Here is a 26,129-nt window from a genome sequence, read left to right as displayed (position 1 = left end):
TCAATTTTACCATTAAAATATAGCTAGGTTTAATGCCTACAGTTTGGATGAAATTGCAAGGAGATTATTTGTTCAAAAGTTTCTTTCCTTAAGCTTGGTTTGAAGCTTGAGCTTGTATTTTGGAAGCTTTAGTAAGCTTCTGATCCTGCAGCTCCATGCAGATTGCCAGACTGTGACTGCAGCAGGCTGTCAGTGTGATGAGGACACACTAAGTGATGAGAATTCCAAAGTCCTGGCAAGAGTGCACTCCTTAATTCCCTTAAGCACACTTGGACATCACGTAGGAAATCGTGTACCTTTCCTATATTGACTTACTTACCAAATAACAGCAGGAATATTTTCACTCCCTTTGAATTTCAAATTTTTTGGGTTTTTTTTTTAAGGCCTACTATCTAGGTAAGTGTAATCTTAACATTTAGTCTTGATGTGCTGGAAAATTACATCATGTGATCATTTATTTTGCCAGTGCAGAAAATCTCACCAGCACATGAAACCAGAGTGTGTTGGGTGGGCTTTGGAATCAGAAAGGTTGGAAAAGATCTCCAAGATCATCCAGTCCAGCCTTTGATGTTCAGTGTTCAAAAAAGTTGATGAGCCCTGGCACCTCATACCAGGAGCTCTTCATTCCAGAAGATAACCCAGTTATCACCATCCTGTTCTCTTCCCTAGGGAGAATCTCCCAGCCTTCTGGAAGTAGAACTTTGTAGATCCTGATGTGTCTTTAAATATTACAGCATTTTTTAGCTATTTTTAAAACGTTTTCAATGATGTGGTTTAAGCTCAAATAAAATAGTCTTTCAAGTAGTTAGAGGTGTACCAAGTGGGCTTGGTTGAGAGGCAGCTGCTTTTTCCAGCAATTACCTCAGCTGTTGTATGAGCAGAGCATGATAGTCCTGCTAGAAAAAAACATAACATAGCTATTATATCTATCTATCTCTCTGTCTATCTCAGCATATTACATAATAATATGCTTTCCTTGGGTTTTCCCTAATGATGCTGCTGGTTTGTGCACCACAACTTTTCTTTCTGAAGGGCAGAATTTCCAGTACTAAACACAAATAGAGCTCTGTTTTCTAGTAAAGCCTCTGCCACATTTCCTGCTGCCTTACATGTGGTTTGGGATTTGTTACTAAAAATATAGACTTTTCATCCAAGCAAAAAAACCAGGATTTCTAGACAAAATCACTAAGACTTAGTGCTGTATGCCTGGATTGGCAGAAGGCTGTTTTTGCCAACCAGAAATGTTATTGTTCCTTACTGTTCCAGCTGTTGCCATGGGTGAGCACTAGGAGTCAGAGGGTCTCCATTTTAAACTTCATCCTGAAGACTAAACTGTTTCACTTTGGAATAGTGGAAAACCAAACCATGTAACTACAGAGTTTTCATCAGGCAATTAAGTTGCACTGAAATTGAATTTTATGCTAAATAATTTATGAGAATGACCTCAAATAAACATGGGAACACTGAGAAAATGTCAGGAACTGAAAAGTTGCTCAGCAAAATATTTAAATCAAGCCCACTGAGTTTTCCTAAGTAAAAAAAACAAACAAACCAAAAACCCAACAAAAACCAATGAGGCTCTACTTCATTCCTAATTGTATTTAGTTGGGGATTCAGTGTTTTATAGTGCAGGCTGAAAAGAAATTCTGTGTACTGTTAATTCTAACTGCTGTTTTAAAGTAGGGCTGCAGCAGTGATGTGTACTCTTACAAGATTTCTATCAGTGTCACCTCAAAAAGCTGATTGTGGAATATAGCTCTAACTGAGGAATTCTCAAGAGTTACTGAGTCCAGTGATGCTATGACAAGTTTTTTGTTGGTTTTCTTTTCTTTCCAAAAAAAAAAAAAATCCCTAACCTGTTTTCAAAAGCACCATTTATTCTGTCTTTTGGACTACATTGCACAAGTCCATGAGGTTGAATTCCTGTTTGGTATCACTTTAAACACTTTCTTGCAGGATTTAGATGCTTTTCAGCTTCTTGGTCATCTGTGTTACTGGAATTCCTTCTTTTGCTTCAAGTCCCCTGATTTTTTTTTTCCCCACCTAATCTATACCCTTTTCTTCTTTCAAACATTTGAAAATGTTTGGTGCAGGTTTTTCCATATGGGGACACTTGAGAGCACTAAGTCAGTGAAAGTTCTATAAAGTCAATATCTGTGAATTAAAGTGTGTTACATCCCTGTGTATATGTTCTCATTTTGAAGTAGGGTGGCCTTCAATTCTGCTTGCATAATTTTCCACCTGGGTATTCATCAAGTTGGGCAGTTCAAGGTCGTTGGGGAATTTTAAAGTGCTGAACAGGTTTCAGACCAAGCCTTGGTGAACATGTAAAGGAATTCACCCCTCTGCACTCTCAGGGTGGCCCTTAGGACTTACTGTACCACATTTTTTGGTTTTTTGAGCTGTACCTCAAAGCTCAGCACCTGCACAGTAGAGACCACATTTCCCAAGTCCTGTGTTCCTAGTGCAGTAGTTTTTATTGCCACCTGTATGATGAATTTAGGCTTCTGACAACAGTGTGCTTTCTGCTTGGGATTTTGTGGCTGCCAGGATGCTTTCCTAGTGTGGCAGAGCTTGACTCTGGGAGTGTGATGTAAATGATGCCCGTAGAACTAGGTTCATTTACAGTGCCCATCAGAGGGGATGCTTGTTTCTCAGAAAATAATCTTCCTTTCTCTTTTTCTTCTTCATTTCTGTCTGCCTGGATCTGGAGGATGAGAGCCCCTCTTAGCATTCCTGCAAGCCATGTCAGGAAAGCACACAGAGAGGGTTTCTCACGGAGCCATGCAGCTCTCACGTGCTCGCTGTCACCCTGCTCTGTCACAGTGCATGTTTGTCCCCGTGTGCTGTCCCCTACCTTGTGTGTCTGTCACCAGTCAGAGGACACGGCTGCAGAGACCTGCACGGAAGCTTAGCAGAGAAAATGCTGAACCGAAGCCATTAAATCACAGCTCTCCCAATCCTGAAGAAAGAGCTCCTCCTGAAGGCAAAACCCGGGACCTGAGGCTCTTTCAGTCACTTGAACTTTCCTTGTGTTCACATTGCATTTCAGAAGAGAACACCTTTTTGTTCTACTTGCACCCTTTTGAGCCCTAAGCCCAGAAAAAGGCAGCACAGAACCAAGGAGTGCAGTTGCAGAGAAGCAAACCCAAGTGCAAACAAGCTCCAGTTGCAGATGTGGAGGGAGCCCAGCATGCAGGGAATGGCAGGATGGTGATTTCCTGCCAGAGGATGAACGGGCACACTGCTTGGAGGGAGTCAGTGTTCAGTGATAGACTGATGGTCACTGCTTATGTTGTGTCATGTTGCTAAGAACTCTGTCCATACTATTTGTTTCTCATCTAAACTGCTCAATTTCTGTACAGATTTCTTCATGATGTCATTTTCACTCATTTATTTCCATGTCATGCCTAATCCCGAGCCTGCTGGTGTAACCAATGTTTCTTTCTAATTTCTGTTGTGTCTCCATGATGTCACACTTGTGTGTCCCTGCCAGAGTCCTCATGTCTTCTTGTCTTTGTTTAAATGTGGGCATAACTGGATGACAAAAATTGGGCATTACTGGCATGAACACTTCAGGAAATGGGATTTGGAAGGGAGGCCAAAGTTTGCTCTTACATACATCCCATGAAGACTTGTTGACACTCAAAGGGGGATCTAGAATATCTGTTGGTGAAAAATGTTCACCTTGTCCATTAAATGTGCTGCCAAATTCAGTGATGTGAAATGCTGCACAGAGCATTTAGAAAAACAAAACCTTGCCCATGATTTAAGGGATAAAATAGGGCAGAACTGAACCTGCACAAGAACCAGCAAATCACTGGGAGTTTCCCTAAGAAACAAGTCTGCAAGGAACAAACCTCTTACAGTGGCTTACTGAAAAACATGTATGAAAAAGACAGATATTGGAGCTTTAATAATTTTTTATTATCTTAAGAGTGTAAACATATTTTCTGATTATTGAAACTTATTTCAAATTAAAATCCTGTGCTCAGTGACAGGAAAATGAGGTCCTCTGACAGTTGTATGCAAAGTATAAAGGGGACATACATACATGACCAGCAGGATTGTCAGTTTCAAGTGTGGGATGGGTTTAGTTTATGACTTTCCCAACATTTTCTAGGTTTAGATGTGCAAACTTTTGTGCATACTCACATAAATATGGACACTGTCTTAAGAAAACTCCTTTGGTGGTATCCTCTTTCCCCTCTGTTCACAGTGACAGCACAAACCATGCTATTAATTTGCCTTGGGGTTAATCATTGCAAAATATCTCTAAAAGAGTCAGTTACTTGAAACCTCTTTTAAAATCATTTTGAGTAAGTGATTTTTTTCTGCTGAAAAGATTACAAAAAGTTGTTCTCTCTCCTGCTTTCCATGTGAGTATCTATTACAGAGAACCACCTGCTTTTCCTTTGAGCAGACTTTTCAGCAGGATTCATCCACACAGTGAGCCAATCTCTACCCCATGATCACAAGACTGGAGCTTTTGTTTCTCCTTTTTGAACAAATTCTTACACTCAAGAGCAGGGAAACAAAACAAAAAATGTCTGTGGAGGATGTTTTGTAATTTGTTGCACCTCCAGAAGTATCTCAGACAGTACATACTCTAGAGGTGGTTCATTTCTGAGAGCTCCTAGTAGCCACTGAACTGATTTGGTACTTTCCAACACTGTCTTCATCCAACTAATACAGTCTGAAAGATCCAGTGTTTGGGAGCAGCTGTAGAAATACTCATTTTAGACTATGTTGAGACTATATCTGCCTGTAAAGAAAAATAACCTTTGTTTCTGACATGTTTACTTAAACTTCAAGAAGTAGAAAATGTGCTACATGAATGTTTCTGTCCCTAGAAAATGAAGAAGCAGATTAGTTACTTTTATTTTATTTTTTTTTAATTCCCACAGTAAACATTTTCTGATTCATCTCTTTGCCTTTCTTAAATAAACGGATATTATACAGTAGAATTTGAATATGTTATGGTCTATATTTTCTTTACATTATATGGGGTTTTAAGAACAGAATATATCAAATTTGACAAAAAATGACCTAATCATGACAACCAATATTTAATCAGACATGTTTTTTCACCATAGCTGTAACATGTCAGGCTTGTTTGCACACAAGACCCTCTTGGCCTGTTTTGAGTAGCCAGGCATCTCCCTTTTTGCTCAGACTTTAGAGAGTTTTAGATAAACCTGCAAGAATGTGCTTTTGCAAATTAAATGTTTTTTAAAGAAACTCTTTGGTATTCTGGAGTAAATGTATTTATTTACCAGTATGTAAATGACTGATTTTAGTGTTTGTGAATACAGAACACTGTGCAGAAATATTAAACTTACTTTGTTTGAAACAACAATATCTTTCCCTACCCAAGGTTGGAAGCACCTCAATAAATTACTTCCACTAGATATGGAGTTATTTCACATAAGGAGTTTCCAGTGCCATTTAAACTGTATTTTTGCAATTTCCTCTGTCAGGAACAATATAGTTTGGGTAATCTTGCACTTGGGCAGGTGTTTGATCCCAGCAGAGAGGAGGAGTGGTCTGTGAGCACTATCTAAGCCATCCCAGGAAGATCACTGAGAAAAAGGAGAGGTGTCTATTTGCTCTTTAGAAATCTGTGCCCCCCCCAAAAAAGCTGATGAAGTTCCAAAGCTGAGAAAAATCACTTGACCAGACCAACCTTTCCAGCTGTGTTTGGGATGCTCAGTCTGTCCTATCTGGTGTTGCATTCATTTGCTTTGAAATACATGGTCACTATAAAACCATTGATATAAAGATGATTTTCTAACTCTTACCTGGATTTTCTTCCCCAGTGCTTGTCATACATGAGGTTAGAAACATAGGATTTTATTTTATTTTTTATTAGAATTTGCAAGTAAATATTATTTAAATAGAAGATTATTGCACTAGATTGTTCTGTGTTCTCAAAGGTAGCATACTTTTCTTAGATGGAAAATTAAAAATCCAAGATATGGACCCTAATTGCTAATGAAAAGAGATATTGCTAATGAAATTCTAAGCTATTTATCTGTTTTCCAAATACTATTTGATAACTAATACTCTTTAGAGTATTTTTGGGGCCAGCAGGAATCTTACTTTTTGCTTTATCCTGATCCCATGGTTTACCTGAAACAATTTGTAACGATTCTCAGATATTCAGGGAGAATTAAGCCCATTTGTGGGTTTTAAAATCTAGTTTTATAACAATATTTCCTTTTAACAACACACGTGCTATTTCTTTTAGCTTTAACAAAAAGTACAGCCATTTCATTTGCCAGGTGGGAAATATCACAAGGAAAGGAAGGTGTGCTTTTAAAGAGCCTGACTGCTTCCAGTGGGCATCCACCTGAGCTTCTGTGACTTTTTCTCAAATTCCCAGCTTTGCTGATGTTCTGGCCTATGGTTTTGATTTACTTACTTCATCAAAGTTCTCTGAGAATCCTGATTTTGATTAGCTAAGCTCTCCTTCAAATTATGAGTGTTTTCTAGTAGAAGTGAGCAGTTAATAGTTGAGAAAGCTGGAGAGACACATTTGATGGTCCTTTTCTGAAATGCTCCTCTAAATAGACATTTCTGTTTCAGAGGGGGGAAAGCTGAGGCAAAGGGTGGAAAGGAAATATTATTCAAACAGGAGGAATCCCAGTTTGGAGGCTGCTGGTGAGCTGCTACAGGAGGCAAGGCTGGCTACATTCAGAGAGCACTTATTGGTCCCTGGGGAGGGACTTCCAAGGCCGTTGACACCTCAGGGATGAGCTCCTGAGGCTCTCTGACACCTTGCTGCAAAGAAACAGGAAGCCTTTAGCTCTGTCACAGGTGTTAAAAGTAGCCCTAACAGCTCCTAAGGTGTAAGGGGGATAGAGCCCTTGCAAGGCACGTATAAAAGGGGAGTTCAAGCTCCTTTTTTTCCCATGTTAGAGGGGGGCTCACGTCCTTCTTAGTGCTCAAAACAATGGGAAATAGACCTGGCATTGTACAGGGGACTCCCTTTGCTGAGTTTTTGCAAACCTGGGAGAAAATGTCTGGTACAGCATAATTATTCTAGGAGCACACAATAACCCTGTGCCAAGAGGTTGGGCAACTCCCATCTGGAGAATGATGGCCATCACCAGGAGCTCCTGATCAACACAAATCCTCTTTCCCATGGTGATGTTTACCTGGTGGATTCCCAGATGATGTGGATTACAGGTAGGTTTGGAACAATCGCACCTGGCAGCTGTGGTGTGAGGGCAGTTGGTGGGCCAGACCCGTAATTCAGGGATACAGACACTCTGGGGGCTGGGCTGGTGGGGTTGGCATGAAACAGGGCTGGGTGGTGACTCTGGATGGGGCACAGGCCCTTCCCATGGGTTGCCCCAGCTGTGGTGGGTGGCATTGCCATGGGCATTCCCCCCATATCCCATCCCAGCACCAATGTGAGCAGTTCTGTGGGGGTAGCTCCAGGCTGGCACCCCACCTTGACTGGCACCCAGCATCTGGCTTGGAGCTGGTGCAGACCAGGGGAATCCAATTTATTTCATTAAAGCAGAGTGTCCCAGAGGCCCATGGTGGGTGTGTAGATGCAGTGGGAGGCCTGCTCTGTGCTCCTGTGTTCCTCAGAATGTCACAGTTCTGGTGACACCCCGGGAGCACTCGCTGTGACAATCCAGGGAAAGGATTGTCAGCCTCACGCTGGGCTGTGCCTGTATCCACAGCAGAGCTCCAGCACATCTCCTACAGTTTCCTTGGAAGTACTAGGGAATGATGTAAGGGCTTGGCTGAACACTGGGGTGAGGCTGACACCAGACCAGATTGGTGAAAGCCCCAGCCAACCTGACCTAGAATGTTGACAAGGATGGGGCATCCACACTTTCACTGGGCACCTGCTCCACCAGTGCCCCACCCTCGTGATAGAGGCAGCTCCCTCAGCCTGCCCTTGTGTGCCACGGGCCCCAACTCCTCACCATCTCCAAGGCTGATACCCCACATATCAGTACCTTTCCAGGGCTGTGGAGACCAAGAGGGGAAAGATTAATCCATAGGCACCCACCAAATCCCAAAAAAGAGAGGAAGAAAGAAATTTTGCTGTTATTTTTTTGGTTTATTGGTTTGGTTTTTTTAAAATTTATTTCCCAACATTGAAAAGAACTTCCTATGAAGCAGCTAGAAGGGACCTCCAAGTGAAGGCCACCACTTCTTCCTGCCACCTGTTGCTTCTCCAAAGAAACAGCTGTCTGCATTCTTGGCTTGGTCTGCTAATATTCTTTATGCTAGGCTGACCTCATTCATCCATCAGGGATTGGTGCTGACCTCAGACTGAAGCAATCCCATCTCCAGACCCCAGGAACCTCAGTGGCCCTCTTGGGGATAACTCCTGTCCCTCAGCACAGTAGCCTGGTGAAAGCCAAGTCAATTCATGTCTTTCCCTGAGGAGCTCCAGGAAGGGTGGGGTAGGGCATGAGAAGGAAGGACTCATATAATGCATAGCAATCAACAAATGATTGTGGATGCCAGGAAATGGAATAGGTGAGCTAGTAGGACAGACCCTGTGGGGAGGCTGGGACTCTGCAATATTCCCTAGCATGTTTGTAAAGAAGAAATTCCTAGGGCTCCATGCTTTCATAATGATAACTTTACTCTGTTTCAAAAAACTAGTCTCAGACTGTCAATGTCATGGTCTAAAAAACCCCAGGATGTAAAGTGGCACCAGCAAAGCAGGATGTGGAAAGTTTCTACAGTTTCTAAACACACCTCCTACTTAAGGGGTTGTGGGAGCACAGGTGCTGTAACCAAAGTACCAAATAAGGAGGATGGACAGGATTTTCATCCTTTTTACTTATTTTTCAGTCAGACAGGTGCGGATTTTGAGCCGCCAGAATTCCTGGAGGCAGGCGCTGCATGACGTTCTTCGCACGTTTGCAATGGCTCTGATGGTGCAAGGGCTGATGCTCCTCCTTCTCCTCCTTCCCCTTCTCCTCCTGCACCGTCGATTGTTGCCATTTTTCAGGCCCAGGGAAAGTGACTCCCCCTTTGGCCGCTGCCGGGCGTGTCCCTGTGCTGTCCCACGTAAAGGTGCGCGGCCGCCCAGCTCCCAGCTCCGGCGGTTCCCCGGCAGGCCGGTGTCCCTGGGCTGCACACCGTCCCCTCCTGGGCACAGAGCCAAGCTCTGCATGGCCACGACCAGGGAGCTGAGGGCGGTGGCACTCAAGGCAGAGGGGGGGTTTTGTTCCTCCTCTTCCTCCTCATCCACAGCCTCCTCCTGGCACATGCCTTCCTCTTCGGCCATCGTTGGAAGGGGCTCTGCTGCCGTCCCTTACAAAGGTGGTCTGCCACCTGCCTCGCTGCTCTGGCTTTTCATTCTTCCAGATGTTCATCAAGGGCCACTCAGAGCTGGGTGGATGGGGGGCAGCAGCAGAGGGCTCTGCTTCTGTAGTGCCAGAGTACTTGGGGGACTGGTGACATCACAAACAGCCACTGTGACTGGGCCACCCATGAGTGTGGCCCAATATGTTGGGTTATGGTGGGCCTGAAAAGTGCCCAGGTATGGGAGAAGCAGGAGGGTCATGAGAGCTGAGGGAACCTTTCCTGGAGCCCATCCCACCTGCCATACTGCTTGTACAAGAAAAGCTGTCCCTTGGGCACAGGGGCCACCTGCCCCCTCTACTCAGGAGCCCTTGGCTCCAGCACCCTCCTCATCCCATACTTGGAGCAGCCTCAACCTGAGCCTGGCAACAGCATTCCAAGAGCATAAAAGACCCACAGGTTTCTAGGAAGAAGGAAAAGCCTACCTGCTACCTTCAGTCTGAGGGTCCCCCTCATGCTGTTCTCTCCTTTACAGACAAAACACTGCTTTTTTGGTTTTAATCTCTAGGGATATTTTTAGTGCTCTCACACAATGTGGTCCACTTCCTGCAATCATCTGGGAATTTCATCACGGCTAAGGCAAAGTTAAAGCACAACTGAGCTTCAGTCTTGCTCACACAAGTAACACAAGAAGGATTAGGCTACTGTTCCAACAACATGGAATAAATGGGAAAGGTGCTGTGGAGTAGCAGAGGAGCTTTGTGGACAGCAGTTTCTCAAGAGTAGAGAGCAATGACAGAGTTGAGAGAGTCATGGGTGTGACTATGATCTGCACTGCTGACCAGTTAACACTGAGCTAAGAGAAAGAAGGCATGTTTTGTCCTTTAGCATCCCAGTAAACTCATGTATACATAAGGATTTGATTACCTCTCCTAACTAGTGGCACACAAATGTTTTTGAAAAAGTCAGAAGAGACATTTGGTTAACTCTGGGAGGACAAAGGGCAAAACCAAGGACGGCTCCTTCAGAATTGAAAAGGAACGAGTCACAAATATCTGCTCCAAAACACAAGGCTTCAAAAATCAAGGACAAAGCACTGTTGGCAGCATCACAGTAACCCGTGACAAGTGCATGAAAGAGGGCATTGGCTTCCAGTCCAGGCAGATGATGTGACTGGTACCAGGAGAATGCAGTAGCTACAAGGAGATGAACACAGAGAAGTTCTCAGTGGGACCAAAACCCACATGGATGGCAGTTCATGACCTCTACCTTTACCATCCAGATGGTTGCCCCTATCAATCAAGTACTTTGGTGTTGCGCTTTCTCAGTGTGCCTGTCTGCTCTGAATCACTGATCTTTTGCTTTTCCAGTGCAGCATTTTCATTTTCTGACTCCACAGACACATCCTCTTGGCTTGTCTCTTCTACTTCGCTGCAGCTCTCAGAGTGGAATCCAGCATTCTCTGCTATGACAGCAGGATCATCATCACAGCAACAGCAGCACTCCCCAGTGCTCTGGCTGGGAGGAAGGTCACTCTCCTCCTCCTCGACAAGAGTTACATCATCCTTTTTCTGCATTAAATCCTGACCACCCATTCCTGTGGTGAGATCACTTAGCAGGGTTTCATCATAAGGATACTCCTCATCTTCCATGCCCTCCATTCTTTCTGCCAGCTCTTCTGGGGAGGGCTGGCTCAGGTCAGGGTAATCTACAAGGATTGTGTCCTGCTTGCGCTTGAAGCAATCGGAATTATCATAGACAGGATAGGTCTCTTCTGGATAACCTTAGGAATAAAGGGATATGCAACTTGGAGTATTACCAGCATTTAAAAGGAGTCCTGACCTCAGTGGTGGATGCAAAGTTGGCCAGGACAGTTGTTTTTCCTACTGCCAGTGCAAGTGTCAGCTCTCTACAGCCATGTACACATCACAGTATGAAATCCATGGCAAGAGCATGCTAAGCGTGTCTTCTTGGGAGATGATGAAAAAAAATTCACTTACTTTCAGGGAGCCAGGATATCAGCCCTGACTTTCAGGAGTGAAACCTGAACTTTGCTAGGAGCTGTGGGGGCTAACAGGTAAAAACGGTGTGTCTTAGATCTTTGAATGGATCCTTCTTTTTTTTTTACCTACAAATTGACTGATGCATGGTTTGAACACTTGCTATAAACAGCATTACTGAGAAAGCTGAAAAAACAGATATATCAATGACGTTGTGCATTACATTTTAGAAATAACATCATGAACTTGACTTTATGAACAGATCTCAAGGCCACTGTTTATGCTTTATCTTTTGGATAATTTTTGAAGCTTTTTGAAAAGCAAGAAATTAAGTCTGCAGTTAAAATTATGATACCGAGCAGCTCAACTAAGATTTCTTGAAAACACATTTATGTAGCAGGTAAACACAAAGGAATAGAAAGGACATTAACATAAATAGTTTTTAAAAGACTTCCTGGAGTGACTTTTACAACATTGGAGCTAACAAAGAGCGACTAATCAAAAGTAAAAACTGTAATTTATCTAAAACATACAGATCTGTTTTATGATTGTCATAAAATCCAGCCCAGGACAGAAAGGGAAAGATATAAACCCAGAGAAGCCAAGCCCCAGCAGCAGATGGAACATATATGAATATTCACGTGCCACTTTGGGCAGCAGATAGTGCAGTGTTTACATTACAAGAAATGTTGGATACCTCAAAATCTATTTTTTTCTGTTATGGTTGGGGACAAAAAAGCCAAGCAACCTCTTGCAAAGTTTTGAACACTGGCTTCTGGAAAATGAAGGATAAAGTTAAGCAAAACGTGGAAAGGGTCTGGACCTGTGAGTAATCTTTATCCAATTTTTTTTGTAAGGGTAATGGCAAGACAGGCTCTTGCTTACCTTCCCAATCTGCCATGTAAGGAGCTTCCTCAGCTTCCTTCTCAGGAGAGATGTCATCTATGAATTTTCCTTCTTTCATAACTCTAGTAATTTCTCTGAGTTGTTGAAGTAACATTTTTTCCTGGTCTGTTGTAACATTTTGAGTCCTGCTAGAAAATATTAGACACCAGAATTTAGTCCACTGTTATTGCAAGTTATGAGAAGAGGTTGAACCTGACTATTTGGTCCATGCCAGCAGCACAGTGTGGAGAAACCTTTTGAGGAGTGTGATCCTTCCTCAACATCTGCATGTGCTCTGCACTTCAGCTGGGTATAGTTTATCCCTTTATCCAAAAAGCCTGCAATTTAAACAGGTAAAGGAAGGCAGGTAAAGCCAGTGTGAGAGAGCAAGATGAAAGTGACACAGAAAAAAGAGTTATGGTACAAAAGACATTACAGAAATTTCTTGCCTTTAAAAGTGTGTTAGGTAAGAGTTAGGGTGCAGTGGCTTGTATGAAGTATTATTAGGAAATGAAATTCTGAATCTGTGCTACATGTGTAGCTTGTGAGGCTGATCAAAATTCCTCACAGTCATTAGCCTCAAGACTCTAAAATCTCTCATTATGATCATTAAATGGGCAAGTTGGACAGATCATCATGTCATTATAGACAGCAATGCAGCCTGGTGGGGAGGCAGGGGGCAGAAACAGGAAGGGAGATTTAAGAACGGAAAGAAGGTGTTACATTTAACAGTCACTTGTCCTTTAGAATTGCAGGAAGAGGACTGAGGATTTTTATCAGATGGAAAGCAAACTTTGGACTGGTTCTACACTGCTGGATCTTGTAATTATTACTGCTTAGGTAATACAAAAACTGCTGTAACAAAAATACTTCCAACAGATAAGATCATGTAGTCATTACATGTTATTTTCTCTGCAAAGAAACAAGGCTTCTAAAAATCTTATGGACAAAAAAGTGGTATTTGGAGGAGGGTGCTCTGCAGTCTGCTAACTCAGTAGGCCCCAATGAGAAAGGTACTGGCTGCCACCAGGAGTGAAAATGGTTCTGACCATTGGTGCTGATTTCATCTTGAGTTTAAAATTATGATATCTTGAGGTTTAAGTCATTCTTGAGCAGTAATGCCAGTTCAAGCCACTTCTCTGGAGCTCTTTTGGATCTGTGTGAGTCAGGAGCTGTTGCCCCCAGTTACTTGAAAGGGTGGCCCTTGGCATGCACAGAATGCTGAACTGTAGGTGATCTCTGGTGATCCCTGGTCTGGAGAGCAGACAGACAGATAATCACCAAGAGTAGATTCTGAGTAGGCTGCTCAGTGAAGCATAGGGAAGAGATGGGAAGAGAGGAGCTGGAGGCAGATTTTGGCTTTAGGTCATGTGAGCCTCATTTTAATTATCAGAACTCCAATAAACTTTCAAGGTCCTTTTTCAGGCTTTCCTCTTACCAGCTGCTGGGGGTGGAGCAGCACTCCAAGAGGTACCTTGTGCCACTCTGCCTAAATGGGAAGGATGGTGACACGATGGCTACTCCACTAAGGGCAGCAAAGTCACCCTGGTTTAAAGTAAGATTAGCATCCTACTGCTGGTTGGTGTGATGGTGGTGGAAGTGCTGATCCTGGGCTGGATCTTGTGCACAGCTGCAGGCACAGGTGTCTGTAACTGAACTTAGCTCAGGAGCTGGTTTGATTAGCCCCTACCTAGATTAAACTGCTTCCCTGAGATCACAAGGCAAAACATCACTTTTCTGCATTTCCACCAAGGAGCACTTTGTCCCACTGTTTGGAAAGCTGATATCCCAACACTATACAGAAGTTGCACTGATTTGCCCCAGGCTGTGGTGGCAATCTGTTCCACAAACAACTGAGTGTGAGAGGCAGCATCTTCCCAAAAGCCTGGTTTATGCAGATGTGGAATCTGAGATGTGAATTGAGAGGCCCACAAAAAGGAATGGTTTCATCAGCTTTTGACCAAAGCTGTGACAGAATTGCTGAACTAATCCTCCTTTAACAGACAAAACTGTACCCAATTTGAATATATATCACTTGGCTGAAGACAGAGAGGCCTATCTCTTTAGCACATTGGGCAGATAAGCTGGCTCAGATAACAGGATCAGTCAATGCAGCTGCATCACTGTGGCATTTCAGACAGGGAAATTCCCAATATGTGGGATACCCTCATTAGAAAACACTCCTGTCTTATTGCAACACAAGGGCTCTGTATTTCAGAGTATTCCTCCTCCAAATACCTTGCTTAAAAGGCAGATTTCCCTGCACAGAGTGAGAAACTAAAGCCCATGTGTTATTTTGACTTCATTTAAGGCCTCTGGGAAGACTTACTGGAGGCTGCTGGCAGTGTGTAAGACATCTGGCTGCCTGCACATGGGAGATTTACCAGGCTATAATGCACTTAGGAATACTCAGAGGATAACAGATGCAGAAGGTTTACAGTGCAAGAAAAGGTCATTAGTTTTGCTGTCTGTATTTGTAGCTCCAACACAAGTGTTATTTTTCATAATGGCAATACTTACACTTTGTAGAGTCCCAAAGAGCTCACTAACAGGTAAAGTAAAGGCTTCTTATTCTTACTGTGAGATTAAAACATTTCCTAAAGAGCCATAATGATTGCAGGGAAAATAATCTAAATAATCTAAAATGGCATCTCAGACATGTTAAATGGTATTTTTTTTTAGCTTCATGATCTTAAAGTAATCACTATCAAAATGCAGTTACATCCCAAAAAATGGCACCTCACAGAGCCTCTCGCTCTTCCATATCACCTTTACTCAGTTTGTCATAACAAAGGAAGTTTTTCCAGTAGACAGCCTGGTAAAAAAGACTTTAAAAACAGGTAGGTTATCTGCATTATTTCTCTTACCTAACTATCAGAAATAGAAAATTTTGGTTATGTTGTTGAGGACCTGGCCAGGCAGCTCTTCTTTCTTCTTGCTTTGTTTACCTTGCTTCTCATTTTTCTTACAACTAGGCCTCATTAAAAGTACCTGTACTTGTACTTTTTGATGGTTTTGCATTTCTGGAAGGTTGTTTCTCTACTTAACAGTGTAGTAATTCCAACTGGTAGGCTGGTTTGGAAGGAAGTCCCCTCAGTTGGTTTGAGGTTGGCTTTCAACTCATTTAAAAAAAAAAAAAAAAAGGCAAATCCAAGTTTCTGGTTGTTGCTTTCTACAACACAGGCTGGCTGTTGCTTTGCCATACCTGATGTAAAGGGCCATGGTCTCACCATGGGGGGGGTCTTTCAGCATTAGTTGAAACTTGATACCAGTTATTTCTGTCTCTGACTTTTCTGTGTAAGGGCTTCTGTTTAACTGCAGATCAATAGATAAAGCTCAAGTCATTTTTACTCTCTTATTCTGTCCTTTTCATTTAAGTCCATCAATATCCAGATTGAAAAGCCTAGCTCAGTACTCTAACTACACTTTCTAACCACAGGTTTTATTTTAATAGATTTATCCTGTATTAGTGAAATTAATGAGTAGATTAAGAAAGCTTCAAAGTGTTTGAAAACAGCTATTTGCTCCATCAAGAGGTGCCTTTCCCCTCCTCTTCAAAGAGGCAACATACAAAATTCTTCATTAGATTCAGATTCTAATTTCCCCTGAGACCTTTAGGCCCATCTATATAAATAGTCTGGTTGAACAAAGAAGGGAAGTTCTACTAAATAGAGGCTTTGGGCCAATAACACAGAGTAGAACAAATACTGGATCAGACCCTAAACCGATTTTCTCAGTAAAAAAAATATTCCATCCTGAGAGTCAGCACAATATCTGGGCAGTTCCTAAGCCTATTTCTGTCAGCTTAGGGGAATGTGTAGAGCATTGTGTCAGCTCTCCAGCACAGGGATGAGTAGCAGGCAAAGCAGGATCCTTCTGTTCCACTAACAAAACCAGGGCAGTTTAGGGGCTCTCCCACTGGGACCTGGCTGAACATGGGCAGGTTGGGCACCTTGTCTGCCCAAGACTCTACAGGGCACAGCCCAAAGTGGGCAAAAGTGCACTCAAAGAGAAGTGGTTTGAGCCATAAATGAACAAAATGTGCATGTTCAGCACAGAGTTCCTACAGGATGGGTTAAAACATCTTGATCCAGACAAAGTTAACATGATTTACAACCAGAACAGCTCTCATTTTTTGCAAAACTCACCTTCATAGTTATGGTATTTCAGTTTTCACACTGCAGTAAAGCAGTGTCCTATTGATCTCTTCTTTTTACTCCTTATGAAAAACATAGACTCGTTTCCAGTGTTTCTTTGTAACATAGACTGGTGATATCAGATTTGTAAAAAACATTAATAAACATAATAAAATTTTGAATGCTGATTTTACAACCCTTTGTCTTTTATACTTAGAAGCAAATGCATGAATTTAGAGTGGAACTAAGTTATGTAATCAGATTATTATACAATTCTGCCTTAAAGAAAAATGTTATGGCTATTCTAACAGGAATTTATGTAGATTATAACAGCATTTGAATTTAGGAAAATAATCCATAGAACTGGAAAAGAATAATTCAGGATATTATTTTGGTCACATAAAACAGGCTATTTTATGTACTTTAAATGTAGATGGTTTATCTTCTTTTTACATATACCTGTAATTTTCTTCCAAATAACACACTGTACAAAGGGGGGAGAAAGGGATAATTGCTTTTCTAGTTAAGGAAATGATGTCAGAAAAAAATATTTATTATTTTATATAGATACTGAAAAGAGGAAAAACTGCAGAACAAGTATTGGGATGTGTAAAATCAAACTTCTATAATTTGAAGTAGCAATAAAAATGCTATTTTAATGTAGATAATGCAAGAAAGTTGATTTTCTTGCATTATCTATAATAAAATAGCATTTTAATATGGAACCTCTAAGGAACCTCTCCTTAAAATACTCTAATTTGAAACACACCTGTCATACATAGGTCCTACTCTGTTGATTAATTTTTCCATTGCTTCTTCTGTCTCTCTCAGTCTTTCCTGGAGTTGAGTGAGCTCATAGTCAGCTGTAAAACAAAACAAAAAAGAAATCCCAAGATCTGTCAGTAGGAGCCTTGAAAATGTATCCCTGTCCCATTATCACAGGTAGCAAATGCTGGCTGTATCAAACCAAACTGCCTTTGAGGAAACTAAAACATTCAGCTTAGAGGGTTCTACCTACTCTTCCTGGACTAAGAAGGTGAAGAATATTACCAATATTACACCCATTTGAGCAGCACAAAGGCACAATGGGTCTTCAGCATAGTAGGAATGGAGAAATCCATCAACAAACATCCTGCTTTTACAATGATCTCCATCCTGCACAGATTGCCATGGCTTAATGCAACACTGATGTAATTATTTTGCATGTCTGAGACTTTAAAAGAAGAGGAAGGGGAATTGGCAAAGAGAAAGGAAGTTACTTCCTCCAAGTCACTATGTAAGTGGTGACTCAGTCTTCAGGTTCCTAATCCAGTGACCTGTCCCCTGCTCTGCTACAGCTTGTCATGAATGCTTTAGGAATTTAAATGAACAGCTCTAGAAAAAAGACAGAACAATTTTCACCATTAGTTCTTTGGGATATAATGATGGCAAAGTTAACTTACTGCAAAGTTACTTTCTCTCACCAAGCATCAGAGAAAAAAATATAATTACCATTGCTAATATATTGCCCAAAATTGCCAGGCACAACACAGCACGAGTGCACTGGAGACACAATCTACAGCACTGAGCACATTTGGTATTCCTAATATGTGCATTAATGTCAAGGAAATTACAGCTATGTTAAGAGAATTACCTCCCTGCTACCATTTTCCATAAAGCCCTAAGTACTTTTCTTTCCTATTACAGTTTAGCCAGCTAAACACAACACATTTAAATGCAGTAATGATAACTACTCTTCCAATCCTCAGTAGTAAACTTATTAATTTATCTAAAAAGTGCCTACAAATATGTGAATCTATCTCACCAATGTTTAGGTAAAATCAAATTAACATTTCATCATACTATTTGCTCTCTTTATTGCATGCATGAAAACTCTGCATTGCAAAAAAGGGACTATTAGGGAAGTGTCTGATAATGGCTAAGAATTCACCAACTGAAAAAAAATCAAACTAGCTTTCATGGTATCTTTCTATGCTGTTATTAGACTGTTAGGGATTATACAATAATTATAGCTGGACATCCTATTATCCATTTTTAATCATTAGCAACACAGCTTTTCAGCAAATCCACACAGTTAATTCAGAACCTGATGAAAAGCCATTTCTTCCAGAGGGGTTTGGGATCAGGCTGCTATCACAGCCTCATGGGCTGAATGAGATTAGAAAGTGACAGTGCAGTAATTCTTTTGAACTCTTGCTCATTCCAACACAGAATATCCTGGCTTGGTTTTTGGTTTGTTTTTTTTTTTTTGGGTGGGAGGGAACATCAGTTTTACAGTGCACCCAGAACTCAAAGAACCTTGCTGGACCAGTACAGAGTTAACAGCTACACAGCTACAACTCAGAGCCATACTCACTGATTTTCCTCTTCATGTTCCCAGGTGTAACAGGGGGGCATTTCCGCTCTGCAGGAGTAGTTCTTCCCTTGGAAGCCAGCTGATGAGGACAAGAACATGGCCCCTCTATGAGTTACAACCATAGTAATAGATAAGCCCCAGAGGCAATGGAAAAAAATACAGAAAACTGAAATAGGCCAGAAGGCAGCCATGGAAAAGCACACCCACCAGCAAAACCATGAAATATGCCTGGAAGATTTTGCCAGCTGAAAATTCCTATCAGACTCTTGGAACAAATAACAACATGTGACATAAAGAGTACAAATAACATGTAGCCACACACAACAGGGAAAATACTGTGTGTATATTCAAAATTAATCTAACATTACTCTAGATGTGCACATTTTCCAGGAGGAAAAAAAAATCCTTAAGAAATTTTAAGAGGTCAGAGGCCAATGAAGGATCAGAGAAATCTTTCCCTGCATTCTTAGCTAGTCTTTGCAATAGCAAAACCCACAGGATACTCCAATCTTTTGACCATCAGGCAAAGGTCCAGCATAAGCTTTTTTTTGAGCACAGTTGAAATGGAACAAGGTACTGAAATAATTTTTTTTCCCAAGTTTTTTATTTCCCCGACTTTTCAATTTATGTTGGTCTTACCTTAAATAAAATGTACAGAATATATAAGAAGATGCCGAATCCATATATAGGGATAATCTGTCCCACAAGGCCTCTTCCACTTCCACCAGTGCTTCCACTTCCACCTCCACCTGCCTTGGCCTTGGCAACTGCTTCAGTAAGGTGAGACCTTGGAAAATGAGGGACAGCTCGGCCGTCGGGAGTGGCGTGGGAATGCATCCTCGGTGGAAAGCGACTGAGCTTCCCTGCAAAAAACCACACAGTGATCATTTCCCTTCTCTTGCTTTCCACCCTTTTACACACAGCATAAACCTGCAGTAGGTGCAAGTGACCTATTTTCTCTGCTTGTAAATTCACCAGCACAGAAGAATAAGTAACTTGTTGGACTAAGTCTGTAAACTCAGTCCTCAGTCTCTTGTGCAGTGCTGGGAGCTCGGTTTCACTTAAAGCCATTCACTCCTTGCAATTTTACTCCTACACAATTAGGAGTAGAATCACACAACTAAAATCTCCTGATTTTAAGCAGAGAAAGAGCTGACGGGGCAACTAACAAAACAGGGATTTTAATAGGTATATTCTTGTCTGAATACCCAACAGATCAGCATCTCCAGCAGGATAAAATGACAGATTCCTACTTTCTCTCCTTAAGATCCCCCAACAACATATCAGTTTTCCACTGTGAGCCTGATCTTTCAATACTGCCCAAAGGCATTTAATGTATAATGTATTAATGTCCAAACCATTATCCACCTAACACCCTGACACATGACTGCAGTGTTTCTCAGCATAGAGTTTTGGTTATTGCCATAAGAAATAGTATTTTACCTGATTTTACCAAGCGAGTAATGAAAGATTAAGAAAAGTGGTTTTACCTCAAGCTGTTCTCCTTAAAAAGGTCTGAGGTAAAGCAGTGTGCAAAAGGAGATTGAATACAGCCTGGGACATATTATCTTTGGCATTTTAGAAGGAAAAGAATTTAGAGCTTTCTAACCTTTCTAGATAGAGCTAATTTAACACAAGACAGGAGAGCAAGCATAAATGGATGTACAGATGCCAGAGTATGACTACAGAGAGTCTGAAATGGTGCCACAAATGATTTCATGCAACTGAAGGGCACAAGAACCTCAATAAATTTAAGCTCATGCATTATTCTATTTTCATGCTGCCATCAATTCAACAGTTTTGCTGTGAAATTCACTGTTTTACTCTGTGTAGTTGATATCCTGCTTTCTTGCTTTCCAATGCAGGATGTGCACCTGCACTCCCTTCCACTGACTGGTGTTGAGCTGAGTTACTCAGCTACTCTGCCCCAGAATTTGGTGGAGGGAGGCGCTGGATGGAAGCATGGATGGGGATTGCCAGGTTGGGCTGCAGCTCACTCCCTTATCCCAGCTGGAAAACTCCCCCTCCCTGGCACACATGGCCTGGACACTGCTGCCTGGTGCTGGGACAGGCTGCCTGTGCTTGCAGAAAGAAAATGAAAAGCAGGTTTGAAGTGGTGCTGCTAATAACTGACTTCTGCGAGTATGCAGCTGCAAGTGCTTTTATGAGACACAAGAGAAAAATTTAATTAACATTTGGTCTTGCTAGGAAACACCATCATAGGCAGCTAAATTCCCGAGCACAGAAAATTGCAATAAACACTTACTAGGAAGTGATATCAATAATTCATGAAGTTCCACTATTAAAACCACATTTTTCTTGTAGATGATAGCACACATTCCATGAGTTCTTTAGTGTAACTGCCAGGGTACACTACCACTGACCAAAGCCACTCTCAGATTAGCTTAATTTTGAGGAAGCTGTTATCATGCACTTAAATTTTAGTGAATTATTCAAAGTCTGTGATGGAAAGCATCTTATTTACTAGAAAGTCCCCCTGCTCCAGCAAAAATGCCCTGCAGCAGTAGGTCACTGTGGAAACGAGTGTGATGTCGTGCAGAGAGCAGCATCACCAAGATGGGCATGAAGCAGCAGGGTAGGTAAACACTTATAAACATCTTACACTTATGAAAATATTATTTATTTTTAAAAAAGAGAGATATTAAGAAAGGAGAAAATAATTGACAAAGGTGAAACTGTATTTAAAGCTAATAAATTTTCTAAATTATCCACAAGGCCTCGTTTGTTCTTTAAAAAATTCAATTCAATTAAATATAAACAAGCCAAGAGGACAGACACTAGACATTTCATTATCAATTTTAAAAGGGAATTTCATGACTCCTATTTCTAAACCTACCCCATTGATTTTACACTTCTATAATTATTTCCTTAATGAACGAATACTATCTTCCATAGTTTTTTACTGTGAAGAGCCCATGCAAATTACACAGGAAATTGAAGGTACAAGCAACTTGAAAGCAGCATATGCACAAGGCTCTTGAATGCACAGAATATAAATGGGAAAGGTAACAATTTGGGTGCCACAGTGACCTGAACAAGATTCCACGCTTCCAGGAATGAAACAAACCACTTTCAAATGCAGACAATAGCATACAGGAACAATAACATCAAGAAAATCAAGTGACACCTGATGAGCACAGAAGGGCATGTCTTTGGTCCTTGTTTGCTGCCCTACAACGCTGCCAGTGGGGATGGTGTGGAGTTCAACAGGACATTTTCCTGTTCTGGGAATGCTGTGGGAAGAGACTAACTCTGGTTAGCTTTGAAGGGTGCTAAAGTGCTGCTCTGCTTTTGAAATATTTCTCAACTCCCCTGTGACAGCCCGAGCAGACTGACTGCTGTGTGTGGTAACTCCCACCAAGCACACCCTACCTGGCTTTGCAATCTTTTTACCTAGGATTTATCCTACACATTTAATAATGCTGTCAGTTTTAATGCTTCAAATCAACTTTGCAAACCAGCTACAGGGCAAGCAGAACATGTTTTGTTTAACCCAGTCCCTTCAGGAGCTTGAAGTCCAAAAATGAAATTATGCCCCGGTGAACATTTATGCTGTTTAAAAGGCTGTAGTTTCTGAAAGGAGATGAAGTTCTTAATGGCATTTTTACATGAGAATGACTGTGGGATTTTAATCGTGTAACAATATTAACAGCTGAAAAGAAGCAACTGTCTTAAAAACTGTATTTACAACACAATGAACACAGCAACAAACCAGATGATGATACTCAGATCATTCAAGCATCTTTTTTCCATTAAATTTGTTATGTGTTCTACTTAATGGGTTTTAGGAATTGCTACTGAGCCCAACTCAACTATTTATAAATTTCTTTAGACTTATGTTACTGTACTATTCACCAACTCTTAGTCTAGGTAATATTTCTCTCCACTACATCATTTTCTATTTTCTTCAGGCAGGCAACTGATGTGTGCATTGCACAAATTCAAGCTGAGCAGAGGGGTTACCTGCACTGTCATATATTGTTTTTGTAAAGCTGAGGCCACTTGACAGTTTGTAAGAAAGCAGAGTCTGCTGCTGTCATGGAATTGTAAGGTTTATCTGAAACTACCAACTTAGAGAATGGCTTTACAAAATGTGTGGCATTTATTTATGAACACTAGACTTAAAATGTACTTTTAAAACTGCTAGTAGGTCCCCCTTTTGCTCCTCTTGAACAAAAGATAAACATTCTAATGCCTGCCTATGAAGTCAGCTAGGAATGTGATACAAACACAGTAAGTTCGTTAAGTAAGCTTTGCCATATAAATGAAATTATTACTGTGAAAAAGAACAACATTCCTGTCTGGAAGATAATATTAACTTTTATAGTTCAATGCTCACCATTTTCCTAAAAGAGACCTCTGAAAATTACTTTATTATTAGAGAAAGTTCCAGTCCTATGCCTAAAGCCTGTTTTGATAAAAAGCCTTCTGGTAACACTGAGTTCTAACAAACGGTACTAAATTTTAAGCATGTTTTATTCAGAGACATTTTGCCCCCAAGACTACCATAAGCACTTTATTAACTTCAAGAATGACATGATTACCTCAAGCCCCTGAAACTCCTGCCCGGTAACTGCAGTTATCAGTGCACTGAGGAGGACAGCTAATGACAGAGATATGAATTAAGTGGTTCAATCAAGATTTATTCTTCCAATAAAAAAATAACTTCAGGTGAAATACAATTTGGTCTACAGAGCAGGTGTAATGAAATCCCTGCCATCAAGTTGAAAACATGGGCCATAAACCCTCATCTGAAACCAACCAGCTGAGGTGAGTTATTACATCCTCAGCCAAAGGCAGGTGCTGGGGTACAACAGGGGAGCAACACTGGGTGCCTGTGCTGCATCAGGCACACACCAACCTGTGCTGTCCTGGGATCTCTGCAGGAATGATGGGAGGGATTTACAATATTGAGGATGTAGAGAGTATTTATGTTACCTGACTGAAGCATTCAACTGCAGCTGCAGGTGATTAAGCCACCCCATCACAGCACTGCTCAGAAACAGCTGTGCTAGAATGGATACAAACATCATTCATTCAACACACGGCACTGGAAATCATTGGAGGACAAGTTTGTTGTCAGGATTTTGAAAGCTATTTTCTGTCAGATCAACCTGCAGCCAAAGGAAGGAGTACCACAACATTAACTGACAACTGCTTAAGACTGCATTGCTGTGGGAAAATGGTGTGTCCAATTCCATCATCTGGTACCACTGTGGGATCAGTCGGGAGCTGTGCAGGGGCAGAAGTTAATGGGGAGCCAGGCACCACCTCCCAGAGCATCCGCTCCCATCCCTGCTTCAGGCAGGTGACTCCACAGTCCTCACCTTGCTGGCTGCTGGGCCTTTATGGGTTCTTCCATCCTGCAATGGAGCTACACACCTGCAGATCCACAGTGCTGACCAACCTACTTCCAAGTTCTCAAAAATAAAAAATACATGTTCCAACCATGAAAGGGCTGTTGTGGCATGGAAATCCTGTATTTGGCTTCAAGGTGATACTGTTTTAGCAGTACCTTCAGCCTGAATTTCCTTAGAAAACCCTGAAATGGCATACTAAATTAAATCCATGTCACTGAAGAGTGCAGACATGGAAGAACTAAGCTGTTGGAAGGATGCAGAAGACAGTGAGAGAGCATGAGTGCCAGTGGGACAGCACCCTGAAGAACTGTAAATTCACCAGCCTCACCTCTGGCTTGTGGGCAGCCCTGGGAAAAACTCCTTCTCTGCCAAGACCAGGGGTTATGGTAGCATCTTCTCTTGTGAAGTGCCTTGGGCAAAAACTAACCTCTACAGTACAAGGCAATGGGCATAAAAAGGAAGGGAGATGCTTGTATGAACGCGTTCCTTGAGAATTAAAGAGAGGACATGCAGAGTGAGAGGGCAGGCACGGAGGACACAGCCTGGGGGGCCACACGGACAGGACATGAGCCTAAAATAATGCATCGCATGGCCACAGCATTATGAGAAATGAAAACAAAAGTTTAAAACGCTGGCGTAGGAAACTGAACAATGAAGACGATTCAAATGAATTTTTATTTCATATGTAACAACAAAAGCATTCCATACACAAAATAACAAAATAACGAAGGGATGTGTTGCAATGAAAAAAAAAACAAACTAAAAAAGTGGAATGAATATGTCACTTTTCAGGAAGCTTTAATACCCTGCCCATAAATAAAATATTTAATAGTTTCTAAACTATTTAAAAAAGAAGAAAGAAGATCACAGCGGTAACCACGAATGAATCCTCCGGCACTGCACGCGTCGCTAAGGGATGAGGAAGGGGGAGAGACTCGCTAAGAGGGAACTACGCAGTGTTTCCATAGCGGACGGCGGAGCTCCCTGCGAGCAGCCCCGGCCCCTCACGGAGCCCCCACAGCCCGCCCGCCCTGGGCTCACCCCGAGCGGGACCGCGGCGTCCCGGGCCGGGGGGGACAAGGAGGGGCGGCGGCGAGGAGCGGCCTCTTACCCTCGGGCGGCGCGGCTCCGGGCTCCTGCCTGCCGCCGGCCCGGGGCAGGAAGGTGCGCGGCAGGAGCAGGGAGACGCAGAGCACCAGGCAGGACACGGCGGCCACCCGGCAGCACGTCCAGGCCGCCATGGCGGAGCTCGGCGCAGGCGCGCGCAGGCGCCGGGCGCGACCCGAGGGGAACGCGGGGGGACCGCAGGAGGAGAAGGCGCTGGGAACGTGTGGGGATGGCAGGGAATGGGCTGGGCTGCGGCCCTATGAACGCGTGGGGATGGCAGGGAATGGGCTGGGCTGCGGCCCTGGGAACGTGTGGGGATGGCCGGGAATGGGCTGGGCTGCGGCCTAGAACGTGTGGGGATGCAGGGAAGGGCTGGGCGCGGCCTGGGAACGTGTGGGGATGGCAGGGAATGGGCTGGGCTGCGGCCCTATGAACGTGTGGGGATGGCAGGGAATGGGCTGGGCTGCGGCCCTGGGAACGTGTGGGGATGGCAGGGAATGGGCTGGGCTGCGGCCCTATGAACGTGTGGATGGGGATGGGTGGCTGCGCGTGAACGTGTGGGGATGGCGGGAATGGGCTGGGCTGCGGCCCTGTGAACGTGTGGGGATGGCCGGGAATGGGCTGGGCTGCGGCCCGGGAACGTGGGGATGGCCGGGAATGGGCTGGGCTGCGGCCTGTGACGTGGGGATGGGGATGGGTGGGATGCGGCCTGTGACGTGGGGGATGGCCGGGAATGGGCTGGTGCGCCTGTGACGTGTGGGGATGCGGAGGCGGCTGCGGCCCTGGGAACGTGGGGGATGGCAGGGAAGGGCTGGGCTGCGGCCCTATGAAGTGTGGGATGGCAGGGAATGGCTGGGCTGCGGCCTGGAACGTGTGGATGGCCGGAATGGGCTGGGCTGCGGCCCTGAACGTGGGGATGGCCGGGAAGGGCTGGCTGCGGCCCTGTGAACGTGTGGGGATGGCCGGGAATGGGCTGGGC

The 26,129-nt window shown here is 42.9% G+C and overlaps 1 protein-coding gene across 2 annotated transcripts; it reads right to left on the bottom strand.

Moving 5' to 3' along the window:
- Positions 1–10,445: 10,445 nt before the first annotated feature.
- RIC3 (RIC3 acetylcholine receptor chaperone) lies at positions 10,446–25,309 on the bottom strand. 2 transcript variants are annotated; one of them, XM_030240510.2, is made up of 6 exons: positions 25,155–25,309; positions 19,302–19,525; positions 18,663–18,741; positions 17,076–17,169; positions 12,171–12,316; positions 10,446–11,068 (listed from the first exon to the last, which is right to left on the bottom strand). In XM_030240510.2, exons 1-6 carry the CDS (start codon positions 25,282–25,284, stop codon positions 10,581–10,583), a joined length of 1,161 nt encoding a protein of 386 aa, XP_030096370.2. In that variant the 5' UTR covers positions 25,285–25,309; the 3' UTR covers positions 10,446–10,580. The 2 variants fall into 2 exon arrangements, with proteins under 2 accessions (XP_030096370.2, XP_030096369.2); XM_030240509.2 differs by having other exon boundaries at positions 12,171–12,319; positions 25,155–25,307.
- Between the last annotated feature and the right edge of the window lie 820 nt (positions 25,310–26,129).

Source organism: Serinus canaria, chromosome 5, assembly GCF_022539315.1.
Source record: "Serinus canaria isolate serCan28SL12 chromosome 5, serCan2020, whole genome shotgun sequence".
Taxonomy (NCBI): domain Eukaryota; kingdom Metazoa; phylum Chordata; class Aves; order Passeriformes; family Fringillidae; genus Serinus; species Serinus canaria.
Note: the sequence above shows the minus strand (reverse complement) of the source record. Positions and strands in the feature narration are given on the sequence as shown.